Source organism: Corythoichthys intestinalis, chromosome 6, assembly GCF_030265065.1.
Source record: "Corythoichthys intestinalis isolate RoL2023-P3 chromosome 6, ASM3026506v1, whole genome shotgun sequence".
Lineage (NCBI taxonomy): Eukaryota > Metazoa > Chordata > Actinopteri > Syngnathiformes > Syngnathidae > Corythoichthys > Corythoichthys intestinalis.
The window spans coordinates 11087849-11101682 of NC_080400.1; the positions used below are offsets into that span (position 1 = coordinate 11087849).

General features: G+C 40.1%; 1 protein-coding gene across 1 annotated transcript; it reads right to left on the bottom strand.

Moving 5' to 3' along the window:
- Window positions 1–4255: 4255 nt before the first annotated feature.
- On the bottom strand, window positions 4256–13413 carry LOC130917566 (2-oxoisovalerate dehydrogenase subunit alpha, mitochondrial-like). The gene is made up of 8 exons (XM_057839124.1): window positions 13126–13413; window positions 12191–12367; window positions 12034–12120; window positions 11850–11958; window positions 10158–10319; window positions 9890–10096; window positions 9669–9810; window positions 4256–4993 (listed from the first exon to the last, which is right to left on the bottom strand). The coding sequence occupies exons 1-8, from the start codon at window positions 13252–13254 to the stop codon at window positions 4642–4644; spliced, it is 1365 nt and encodes a 454-aa protein (XP_057695107.1). The 5' UTR covers window positions 13255–13413; the 3' UTR covers window positions 4256–4641.
- Window positions 13414–13834: the final 421 nt, after the last annotated feature.

Sequence of the window (13834 nt, forward strand, 5' to 3'; positions counted from 1 at the left end):
TAGTATTTTATGGCATTTAAGCTAGCAGACTTTTGCTTTGCAAGTTAGCCAATTGTTCTTTTTGTTGTACATTAGATCCTTATTTTTTGTACTGTTTGAGGCTCAGCTCAGGTATTTTAATTTTTTTGTCCATCCAATTCCTCGATTATTTGAGCTAACTAGTTCATCGATTAATCGACTACTAAAATAATCGATAGCTGCAGCCCTAGTCTCATTACAATACCCATCCCCACTCTTGAATCACTACGCACCTACAGTTTTGGTCAAAAGTTTACATACACTTGTGAAGAACATAATGTCATGGCTCTCTTGAGTTTCCAGTTATTTCTACAACTCAGATTTTTCTCCGATAGAGTGATTGGAACAGATACTTCTTTGTCACAAAAAACATTCATGAAGTTTGGTTCTTTTATGACATTATTATGGGTTAACAGAAAAAGTGATCAAATCTGCTGGGTCAAAAATATACATACATGGATCTGAAAAAGCGAATCATTGACTTGAACAAGTCAGGAAAGTCACTTGGAGCCATTTCAAAGCAGCTGCAGGTCCCAAGAGCAACAGTGTTTGTAAGTATAAAGTGCACGGCACTGTTTTGTCACTGCCACGATCAGGAAGAAAACGCAAGCTATCACCTGCTGCTGAGAGACATTTGGTCAGGAGGGTGAAGATTCAACCGAGAATCACCAAAAAGCAGACCTGCCAAGAATTAGAAGCTGCTGGAACACAGGTGTCAGTGTCCACAGTCAAGCGTGTTTTGCATCTCCATGGACTGAGAGGCTGCCGTGCAAGAAGGAAGCCCTTGCTCCAAAAGCGGCACCTTAAGGCTCGACTGAAGTGTGCTGCTGATCACATGGACAAAGATAAGACCTTCTGGAGGAAAGTTCTGTGGTCAGACGAAACAAAAATCGAGCTGTTTGGCCACAATGCCCAGCAATGTGTTTGGAGGAGAAAAGGTGAGGCCTTTAAGCCCAAGTACACTATGCCTACAGTCAAGCACGGTGGTGGTAGTATTATGCTGTGGGGCTGTTTTTCTGCCAATGGAACTGGTGCTTTACAGAGAGTAAATGGGATAATGAAGGAGGATTACCTTCAAATTCTTCAAGATAACCTAACGTCATCAGCCCAAAGATTGGGTCTTGGGCGCAGTTGGGTGTTCCAACAGGACAATGACCCCAAACCCACATCAAAAGTGGTAATGGAATGGCTAAATCAGGCTAGAATTGAGGTTTTCGAATGGCCTTCCCAAAGTCCTGACTTAAACCCCATTGAGAACTTGTGGAGAATGCTGAAGAAACAAGTCCATGTCAGAAAGCCATCAAATTTAACTGAACTGCACCAATTCTGTCAAGAGGAGTGGTCAAAGATTCAACCAGAAGCTTGTGGATGGCTACCAAAAGCGCCTAATTGAAGTGAAAATGGCCAAGGGACATATTACCAAATATTAGCGGCACTGTGTGTATATTTTTGACCCAGCAGATTTGATCACTTTTTTCTGTTCACCCATAATAAAGTCATAAAAGAACCAAACTTCATGAATGTTTTTTGTGACAAAGAAGTATCTGTTCCAATCACTCTCAGAGAAAAATCAGAGTTGTAGAAATAACTGGAAACTCAAGAGAGCCATGACATTTTGTTCTTCACAAGTATATGTAAACTTTTGACCACAACTGTATAATAACCCGTCTGGTTTCATTTAACCGCTCTGCGCCCTGGTTTACTCCTGCCCTCTGCCTACTTACCATAATTTTCAGACCATAAGGCGCACCTGACTATAAGCCGCCACCCACCAAATTTGACACGAAGATGGCATCTGTTCATAGATAAGCAGCACTGGACTATATACCACAGCTGTACTCACTGTATTATGCGATATTTATACCAAAAGAAAACCAGTAACATTACTTGACAGCAGCATCCTAAGACTGTCATAAAACCAAATGAACCAATTGGCTGCAAAGCAAAGGGGATAGTCAACCTCTGCTGCCACCTGCTGTAAACACTATCATCCAACATGCCTCCTAGCATGCACTGAAGTGATACAGATGTAAATAACAAAATGAATATCTCTGCTAATTATTTCATCAGTTACTGTTCCAGTTTCGTTAATTGCCAGTGATTGTATTCGGCAACACTTTATTTGACAGCGGTGCCATAAAACTGTCATAAGACCATCATAATTTTGTAATGATTTTGTCATGAGCTGTGTTGCAACTCTGTCAGCTTTGACGGAGATAGCCCCCCTATTAATCGGCCCCGTGTCCTGTCAATATCATTATGAAGTCTATGCCTTTAATTTTGTATGAATGAAAAATCATGTTGGAGGTATTGCCTCCTCGGCAGCCACCCTCCGCAAACATGTTTTATATGTATGTCTAAGGCGCAACCATTTGTAACTTTTCTGTAGCCGAAGTATTCCCATACCAGCGATTTCGTTTTCTTTGATTGGGAGGGGGGTCAGGAGTTTCACTTCGTCCTGCCATCGTGTAGCACAGCTGACTCACGGACACTGAGCAACAACCGGTGGGGGAAGGGTTAAGTCTTGTAGCTGCAAGCGAGGGTTTTCGCCATGCTTTTTGGGACATAAAAAATAGCTAATGCCTTAGGGACGTTATGACGGAAAATTGTTGCGGTTTAGAAACCTTGTTTTCATACCATAGTACACCTTGAAACCGGCAATCGGCACATGTCTAATACCTAGTGAAATTCTCCATTAAATTTGACTTTTTAAGAACCCGCGGGAACCCAGAAACAAATGCCTCGCTAACATGTCAGACAAATGCAACAAAATCCTGTCATATGGTCTCTGTGCTTGCAAAAACAAGTTATATCAACAAAGTTGGCCTATTGTTCTAAAAGCTAATTGAAGCAAATAAAAACAAACCTGCGTTAAGTTTCTAGTTGCGTCTTTTATTTTTCCACAAAACATAAAAGGAACTATTAGCATAGTGTATCTGTGCCATCGATGATTTTAGTAACAATGTCAACCAACTGAAAACCGGAACAAAAACCCCATAAGGAACCGCACAATGGCAAGTCAACTTCCTCATTCATACCGCATCCCCTCGCATTCTTGTTACCATTAGTGATAAAGATTAGGGACAGACTTGTGCTAACCGTAAGGCACTGAGCAGAAAACATCTATGACAACACAATCTTCAACCAAACTACATTTTTGTGCATCAGTAATTAACCGGGGGTCCTCAAATGTCTTAACCATGTAATAAGTCATGCTGTTATCCTATTAGCATCGTTGTCCTGTTGAATAAACATCCGCGGCTTTTTGTGACCTGAATAAGTGAAAATCTTCACATCAAAGAAAAAAAGCACAATAGCAACCTAAAACATTGACTTGTGGCCCGTTTTTCAGGGAGAAGGTTGTAAAAACAAAGTACTGATGTTAATCGTTTAAGGTAAAATTTGTTTAAAATACCGTATTGGCCCGAATATAAGATGGTGTTTTTTTGCATCGATATAAGACTGAAAAAGCAGGGATCGTCTAATATTCGCGGTCTAGACATTATACCCATTCACGACGCTAGATGGCGCCAGATATCATTGAAGCGATGTTCTGTCATGACAGATCTCAGCTACTCTCATGTTTTTCCTCATTCAGATGTTTCAAGACTAGTTAGACTTCACTTTGATGGTTAATGCAATTATTGCAATTTTGTTGTTTTATCACAATAGATTGGTTTATTTACATTTCAAAAACCAGAAGCCATTCATTTATGAATGTGATTGCACTTTAGTTTACATATCTAAATGTTCAGATATTAAGATTTGAATGAGGCAAAATAACATGCTTTTTTTCCTCATATATTGTTATAATCATTTGTTTTGGATGCACTGTAATTATTTTCTGTATAGAAATTAATTTGTTAAGTCTTTTTTTCCCAAACTTGAGTCTTGAAAAAGAGGGGGTTGTCTTATAATCAGGGCCGTCTTATATTCGGGCCAATACGGTACTTCCTCAAAATATTCTTTGAAGTAATTTTTGAGAATGATTTGTCGCAAGGACAGACGCAGCATTAGCATTGCCCGTTTAATAGTCACGTCACACTTTTTGAAGTTATAAAAATTTTATTCTGCAACAAAGACTTGGGGGGGGGGGGGGGGAATGATTGTAACAGTAAGTTGTCTCATTCATAGTATGACTTTGTTTACTATTTTTAAGGGCAAGAGTTGCAGAAATTGAAGGTATTAATGCATTTTGGTGTGGTAAAAAGTAATTCCCCCCCCCCCCCCCCCCCCCCCCCCCCAAAAAAAAAAAAATCTGAGGAAAAAGTTGCCTGTTTTTAAAAGTCACGAACTAGCTTGATCAAAGGTAACCTTATCTTGTCCTTTAATTAACATTTTTTTGGGAACAAAATTGCACTTCAAAATATTGGTCAAACAATAACGAAATAGTGTCACTTATGTAACGATACAGCCTTACTCCAGAGCATTTAACTAGCTCAACGCGATGATAGGGAGAAGTCGTTGGTTTAAGTTCCCCATATTGTAGACAGTCATATTTGAACATTTTAATAACTTTTAACAAGCGAATTGGTCATTTTTATGAATATTTGACAGATTTAGTCAAGTGGCCCTGACACATGATCATTTGTTGTTTGAGAACCTCCGGTCAGTCTTAATGATTTAGTGAGAGTCTTTGTCATAAAGGTCAACAGGGTAGTGCTCCTTGTACTGCTGCACGTGTCTGCGCAGCGCCTCGCGCTGCTTTCCGAGCGCCGGCGTCATCTCCTCGTAGACGTCTGTGAAGAGCAGCTCCGGGTTGGGTTTGAGGCGCTTCTCGGCCCGCTCGAACACCTCCATGACGGTCTTGCGCGACTGCTTGCGCCAGGCGCGCTCGTCATCCTCGCTCCACCAACCCCGCGACGCCATGTAGTGTCGTAGACGCGAAATGGGGTGGTCCTGCTTGTCCCAGTAGTTGACCTCGTCCACTGAACGGTACGCAGAGCTGTCGTCGCTGGTGCTGTGGTGGCCGATTCTATCAGAAAATTGGCTCATAAATCACTCATAGAAAAACTACACTTGGACAGAAAATGTTTTTGGGGGATAATTGTTTTTTTATGAGTTCTAAATTATATTTTGAATCTGACTAAAATTAGTGAAGTTAGTGCATTTTTCTTCCCTGCAAATGAGGAATTTTAAGATCACAAAAAATGAGAAAATGACCAATAATGTCCTTAGCAACAATTCTTTATTAAAAATGTTACTTCCATGTCCCGTTTTTATCAATTGAGAATTGGCGCCACCAACCAACTAACTGAGGTATTGCATTTATCATCTGACACAGCATAATAGACCCTACCCACCGACGTCACAAAATCACGTGCTCGCTGTATGGTTCCGCCCCCTTGTCCGTCATTTTGTCTGTATTATCAATGGTTTCAATTGATCGAGCAATTTATAATGCATTTCATGGAAGACCCGGTGCTTTCGGATGCCGTAAATTCACTTGATGCGTTGCATTAAAGGCGTTATGTGGAAAAGCTTCAGTTTATCCATATTTGATGCCTAAATCCATGTTTTTCGACCCGCTGTCTCCGCCGTATTTGCCTGACATCTGTTAGCTACCCTGAACTGTACAACTATATTGGCCACACAAAATCAGCCTATTCTCACGAAAGTTTGAAAAACTTTAAGAGCTTGGAGGCTTATAAATACTTCGTTGCTGGTTGGGTGAAACAGGTCCTCGTCCACGAAAATTCGGCAGGAATCTATCTTGTGCTTGGAAAGGTGAGTTAAGAAATTTTCAATTCAAAATCTTTTGTTATTGCTAACATCCACTGTCAAGTCTAATGTATTTCATGTCGTTTGTCAATGGAGTTAGGGCTTTTAATGTTTATATGGTTTAGCGATAGCACTCTCACTACATACATACGTGTATGTTGTCGGCGATTAGCCTAGCAATGATCTTAATTGTGGTTGTCAGCCCAAAACCCTCTAAATATATATTAAATGCATCTTACCAGATATAAAATGACTACTACATAATCTGTGGTAATCGTTTGGAGCCCAGTTTTCTCGTCGAATTGCAGCAGCCCATCTCGCTCTCTTCTCTCCGGGTCTCTCGGAATCCGGTAGAACTTCAAGTCACTCCGTCTATCTTCTGTTATTGCAACCGACCGCCACACACGCCTTCACCATTTTGATTATTAATGTTAACGAGCAGAAAAACACGTCGTAAATAGGAGGAATGTACGTAGCCGTAACAGGTAAACATGATGTGTTGACGGACAATTGGGCGGCACCAGTCAGGGGGAAGGAGTTGTGACGTCACGTGGGTAGGGTCTATACGTATGGCAGTGGTTCTTAACCTTGCTAAAGGTAGAGAACACAAGTTTCACATGTGGATTCACTGAATCCTTCTGAATTGGATAATGCAGTAATTTATTTCAAAACTGATATACTAGTATTTGAGCTGGTAAGCTAATTAGAAAATTCCCATTCTAAACTCTTCTAATTTTGACAGCATGTTTTATAAACGGGTCAAAATTTGAGACCGCACTGCCCATTGATCTGTTGTATTCCTTCATACCAAGTGGGAGTCATCTAGCAGTTAAAAGAAATGGATTAAGCCTGTAAATTGGGAGCAAACCAGTCTAAAAAGCCACTTTGCCTAGCTTTAATCAGCATACGAAAATGGGGCTCTGTTTCTTTACCTTCGCCCAAGGACGTAGGTTTGCATAGGGACGGTAGGGACAAAACACTACCAACTTTTCAGGATGCTCAACTTGTCCCCATTAACTTTTACACAACCTTAATTGCGTTATACAGTATAAGGACTTCCGTTATATCGGTCATTCAGATTGTCTTCCCATATAATTTAAGGATAGAATTGTGCCTGCCATTATTAAATCAATTATTTTCATTATGTTCATGCTAACAGGTATGTTTCCACTTGCTGAATGTGCCGGTCCATTTTTTTCCCTCCTAAACGCTCATTTAATTGGCTGATAACTTGACCCCCCCACCCCTCCGATATACTCTCTCTCACACACACATATTAGAGATTAGAGATATTCGTTTTTTTCAGCCAGCAGCAGCCACTGTAAGAAATGTAAAAACACGTCAATGTTGTGGAAGTGGGGAACACACCACTAATTTTGCTACTGAAAGTGAGACCTGCATCAGAGTTAGCATCCCATTAAACTCTGTGAACTTGACCTGCAAAACTCGAGTAGGAAGCTGCTTAGAAGTGTCCTCCTGAATGTTTTCTACTGTTAACATTAAATTAACTGTGAGAAATGCAGTAAACCAAGGTTTACTCCAACAATTTTACTTTGTCTTAAAGCAGCTTACAAAGGAGCTTTCATTTTTTGTTGTAGTGTTTTACTTAAAGGACAGCTCCATTTTTATTTTTGTTATTCCCTGACAAAAGTTTTTTCAGTTATATTTCTTTATTTAAATGTTGAGTGGTCTTAAGACACATGTTTATTTTCTTGAATTCATGAATAGTAAAGAGATCATTAACAAGCTTGAATATATTGTGCATTTTAATATAATTTATGTACAAATAATGCAATATGAATTTGTTAATAAAATCCACACTTTCTGCTGGATTTTTTTGGTAGTTTTTGAAAACAAAGGTTTGAATTGAACGGTGTAGGCTGAACCAATACACATAAAAGTATAGGTTAATACAGATTTATTTTGCATTGATCATTATGAATGTCCCATCCCCAGCAAAAAGTGTACATGCAGGTTATGCAATTCCGTCACTATCAATGTTCAGACAGAAACAACACCCTTGCCTTCGCCGAACCCCTTAGACTTACTCACCGAAGACCTGGGGGCACCCAGGCTAAGAACCACTGACGTATGGTGGGAAAAAAAAAAAAAGCAAATTTGGGGTATTTCATAGCCATTTTCTCAATGATTGATACGTCTACTTATAAAGTCACAACCAACTTAAGGATACAAATCTTTAAGTGAAGGTTTCTGAGGTAAGTTTATGAATAAATCCAGGGTTCCTTTCCTACAGATAGGGGAAAATTGCAAAGCTTTTTAAGAACAATTTAAAGCTGAAATTTCACAGCTAACCTTGCAAATGATCGCAGAATATCAGAAAATTTGACAGTTTTTACTAGGGCTGTCAAAATTATCGCGTTAACGCGCGGTAATTAATTTTTTAAATTAATCACGTTAAAATATTTGACGCAATTAACGCACATGTCCCGCTCAGAAAGTATTCTGCCTTTTGGTAAGTTTTACAGCAAGACTTTTTGTGCTGTCCAACAGCGAACTCTTGTGGTCGCTTTGCGACATGGTTTATTGTTTTCTTTCCAGTTCATTATGGCTGCACGACGTCTCGGGCTGAAAATGTTGTGCTTATATGATCCTTGGACAAGATTTGTCCGTAAGTATGGTTGTTGTAAAGAATGTGCATATTATGTTAGTAAGCGAAATGTTATATTTTTTGTATGAGACCCTTTTTGTTTGTTTAGTGAACCTGTATAGCGTGCTAAGCTAACGTTGTTGCTAATGCAATGCTTGTGTACTTTTTTTGTGTAGTTTTACAACCGTCTAAAGAGGACAATGGTTTGAGGCCATTTTATTAATAAATCAGATGAAAAAGGAAGAATTATTAAGGCATCGTTCACTAGCTGTCTAGCTTTGGAAAAAAGACGCTTCGGAGTGAGGAGAGCATACACAGATTTAAATGACAGTAGAGTGAAATGCCCACTACAGTCCTTTTGTACCGTATGTTGAATGTATATATCCATCTTGTGTCTTATCTTTCCATTCCAACAATTTATTTTACAGAATATATATATAATTTACAGAAAAATATGGCATATTTTATAGATGGTTTGAATTGCGATTAATTATGATTAATTAATTTTTAAGCTGTAATTAACTCGATTAAAAATTTTAATCGTTTGACAGCCCTAGTTTTTACGCATTGCAACGCTTTTTTGAATTCAATAAATATTATACCTGCTAGACTAAATACCTTTTTAAGACTTATCAAAATTAGTAAATTCCAGCCAAACTGGATTGGATTTGTAGCTCTGTCAATGGCAGGCAGTTAATAAAATGCACATATGTCCTCCAAACTATCATATTTAGTATTGACGCTGCACAAGAAGTGTCCGGTTCGGTGTAAAGGCACTGTTATGCTTCTGGGTTGGGGCGTCACCGTAGCTACACCTAGCGACGCCATAGCCTGACGTCCCCCTCCCAGAAATTCCTGACTACTTGTTACGTGTACGGCAAGGACGGTGATTGGTCTGCACAAAACGTCATTTCCTTGATGGCTATTTCCGTGTGAACATCACTGACATCCGAAAATGTCGAAAATGCATCACTTCGTCCATGCCTCTCAGTGGGTGAACAAGTGTGGCAAATTTTCTGGGTCTCCTGCGTTTCAACATTTGGAGTAAAACCAGTTCTTTTTCGATTTAGATGAGCTCCAGCTTAAACAGGGGCTCTCTGACATTAAATAAAGCATGGAGTGCTACGCGAAACCCCACAAAGATGGGGATAGTGACTGAGCGGCGCACTACGACGCAATGCGTCACTACTACGCAGCGCTTTAAATGCTCACCGATGGCGTAGGGTCGACGCTGTCGGCTTGACGCAGAAGCATAAACCACACATAACATTTCACATCTTGCGTGTCTACACGTGTTGCTGCAGCGCTGGTGCCAATTCACCTGTATGTCATGGCTTCAATAAGAAACGGCTGATTTTCTGCGACAGCCCGGCGCCGTGCTTCCTTTGTGGCGTTGTACACGGCGAAGACGTCATTCCCGTCCACGCGGATGGACAGCATGCCGTAGCCTGGACCGCGAGCAGCTGGGAAATAGTACACAGTAATATTATTCCTACCATTCTTGGAATTAATAAATTGGACCAAAAACAAGATGATCCTTACCGATGCCGTCGCCTCTGTATTGCTCATTGGTGGGGGTGGAGATGGCGTATCCATTGTTGCGGCAGAAAAAAATTATCGGACACTCCAGGGTGGCCGAGAAGTTGAAGCCGGCGTGGGCGTCGCCTTCGCTAGCCGCCCCTTCGCCGAAGTAGCAGATCACCGCTCTGTCGATATTCTCCCGTTTAATAGCGTACGCGGCTCCCACGGCTGAAAGACACCCACCGAGTCACGTGACTGGACTCGATCCTTCAGAGCATAGCGAACTCACCTTGCGGAATCTGTGTGGCTAGCGGCGAAGAAATGGTGACAAAGTTGAGGTCTCGTGAGCCGTAGTGGACGGGCATCTGACGGCCTTTGCCCAAGTCGTCGGCGTTAGCGTAGCATTGAGCCATGAAGTGTTCCAGAAGGAATCCGCGATACATCAACACACCTTGCACACAAGAGGAACAGTCAAAACTGAATGATCTTTCAAAGAAAATGAATAAAATGGCTGGGCTTAAAAACAGATTTTCATGTAAAAATATAACTTGTTCTGCATTTAATAAAAAGTATGGCTAATTTTCTGCAAAAATATGCCACTCGCCCCTTAGAAAGTACAGCTCAGATTTAAAAAAAAAAAAAAAAAGGGCTCTTTCTTGCAAATGTTTTTTAAAAAATTTGTGCATGGTGGGCATAATTTTACAAGCAAGAACATAAAGCAACAAGCGTTTGGCACATCAGTACAGCACCAGAACTGTAAAAACTAGGGCTGTCAAAATTATCGCGTTAACGGGCAGTAATTATTTTTTTAAATTAATCAAGTTAAAATATTTGACGCAATTAACGCACATGCCCCGCTCAGATTAAAATGACAGCAGTGTAATGTCCGCTTGTTACTTGTTTTTTGTTGTTTGGCGCTCTCTGCTGGCGCTTGGGTGTAAATGATTTTATGGGTTTGGGGAGTGAGCATGGTGTAATGACATCAACAATGGCGAGCTACTAGTTTATTTTTTGATTGAAAATTTTACAAATTTTAATAAAACGAAAACATTAAGAGGGGTTTTAATATAAAATTTCTATAACTTGTACTAACATTTATCTTTTAAGAACTATTCTTTCTATCCATGGATCACTTTAACAGAATGTTAATAATGTTAATGCCATCTTGTTGATTTATTGTTATAATAAATACAGTAATTATGTACCATATGTTGAATGTATATATCCGTGTTTTCTTTTCATTCCAACAATAATTTACAGAGAAATATGGCATATTTTATAGATGGTTTGAATTGGGATTAATTACGATTAATTTTTAAGCTGTAATTAACTCGATTAAAACTTTTAGTCGTTTGACAGCCCTAGTAAAAACAGCAAACGTGATTGTTTACTGTTAGTACCAAGTCCTAAGAGGGTGTTTTTGCCAAGCAAAGGCTCTGTGAAACGGTGCTGCTGCTGCCGCAGGGACGCTCCCAGAGTGTTTGACCCGAACACTCTCCATTGAAGGGAAGGAAAAGGGGTTTTTGGCAGTGGCGCCTCCAGAAATTTTTCATACGAATGGGCAAATGGGGCCATTTAAAATATTCAGGTGGCACACCAAACAAAGCCATTATTTCAGGTTTTTATTATGTTGTTGTAGTAGTAAACAGGCCAGTAGAAAACAAAGACTTCAGGACATGCCTACTGATATACTTGTGTTTACTGTTTTATATTTGAAGTTACTAATGACTTAATGTACATAATCCATAACAGTCTCGTCAATTTTTTGAGTTCCACAGTTACTACAATCTGACATTATAGCCTACTGGCGTGTGGGTTGGCCAACAAATTTATTGGGGGGCATGTGGCCACCTCTGGCCAACCCCTGGTGGAGTCATTGCTTTTTGGGGCAGTCACAGTTAAAATCAGGCCTCTGAAAGACCATAGATGGTTTAGAAAAGTATTTTAAAATGACACAAAAAATCTGTAGACTAATACTGACCAGCTTCTCTGTATTGTCCAAAGACCAAGTCCTTTGCATCAAGAGCTGCAGCGCTTCCGATGTGCGTGCCCTCTTCGCCGTAGTTGGTCATGTAGAAAGAAATCCTCCCCTGTGATGGAAATAAAAACAAATGAACACCATCCAAGTATAACTCAACCCCCACTCACATAGGAACGGGAAGTACCTGTCTCTGGGATTCATAGAGAATACGATCCATCGTATTCAGCAGCGTCATCTTCTGGTAAAAGTTCAGAACCGTTTCTTTGGAGAGCTGAAAGGAATTGAGATTTTTATTTTTGGGGAGATTACTGACAGCAACAGAGCATAACCTGAGCATCTACCTGAGGGTCTTGGGACGGATTGATGATGTTGCCCTGGCGGTCCATGACCCGGTACACCGGGATACCAGAGATGACGTTAGGTTCGATGAACTCTAGCTGGTCCACAAACTCTGCAGAAGCGCCAGGAAACTGTGGTTTCTCCAGCGTGGAGTCAAATGGCTGCTGTCTGTGTGCTGCCTGGACACATTGTGGAGTGTAATTGGGATATTTTTCAACATTGGAACATTGAAATTGCTTTTTGGTTCATACTATAAATTCAATAAATGACTACATTCAGAAATTTGGAAGCGTGTACTTTATGTGTTGGGAAACACACCCAAACTGAAAGAAATTAAATAACAAATAAATAAACAATCAACACGTGACGTCTCATGCCATATTTTGTTGCGTGACCTAATTTCCGGACGCTCCCACATTTCCACCAATCACAAACGATGGTGTCACACAAACCTAGCCGCTTTACGTTCACTACGAAGTACGAACTCTACAAAAGTCCTACGTTCAACAATTTCCAGAAAAACTAAAAATTATTTACAGGGTGGAAAACGAACCTTTGGCAAATGTTCTCCACAAAAACACATTTTTACTTTTTTCCCCCTCAAAAAGTATTGGCACAGCTAAACACGTGACAAAGTATCGCGATACCTGTTGCTAAGGAACGTGCGCAACAAGGTATCGCGAGATTTAAAAACGTCAGCGTTCCACGAAGGGTATATCAATGAGGCAAACAATTTAAACCACCAAACTGATTTTGTTTAAAAAATAAACCTAGTCAAAGTACGATTTTTAAAAATGACGTAAAATAGCATGTTTTAGGGGTTAAATGCCTCTTCCGGGTTGCCAGACTTTCTGCATGGTAACATTTTGGGGGGCATTTATGCTAACGCGACCTTCGATGTTGCAAAAGTAAGAAACACTACAAAATGTGCACTTACATTGACTCTAAAGGCTCTTTGGTGCGGCAGCCTCGACGTTTTCAGTGCCGCCGCCGCACGAGCAGCATGGAAAGAGGTCCTAAACATTTTGTTCATGAGGCTAATGCTGCTGACAACAGCCGCCGCCATCAAATCTTCAGCACGCGATCTTACAACCAACAAGTTCCCACCGGCAGTCGCACGTCCTTAAAAAATAATATTTGGAATTCGATAACGACACTAGATTTGTCACTTTTCAACGAGCAACCGCACTGACATAAATCCGGTGAGGAAAACAAAGACACACATTTCCAACTCTATAACGGAAACCGCGTAAGGCTTCAAAATAAAACAAATGGTGTTTTGTCGTTTTTCTGTCGCCTGGAAATCTATTGATATGTATGTGTCGCAGAGTTTCTATGAATGGGTTATAGAAAATATTCTAAAGTCACTGTGCAGTGATTAAACATTTTTATGTTCATCACGACTCATAAAAATAACCGGTATCTTTGTAGTGAATTGTAGGGACTTGACCAGACTTGACTGGCTACTTGCAATCAACTTTTTTCCGCATTGTTGTCATTTTACGAAGTAATAACGTACTAATGTACGAAATGTAGGGGAGAAAAATCTCAGATAAAATTAAAATTTCTAATTCAACTTTGTCCTTTGATTCCAGTGAAAAGCAAGAAATAAAATGTTTGAGAAATAAATAAAGTGACGACGGCTA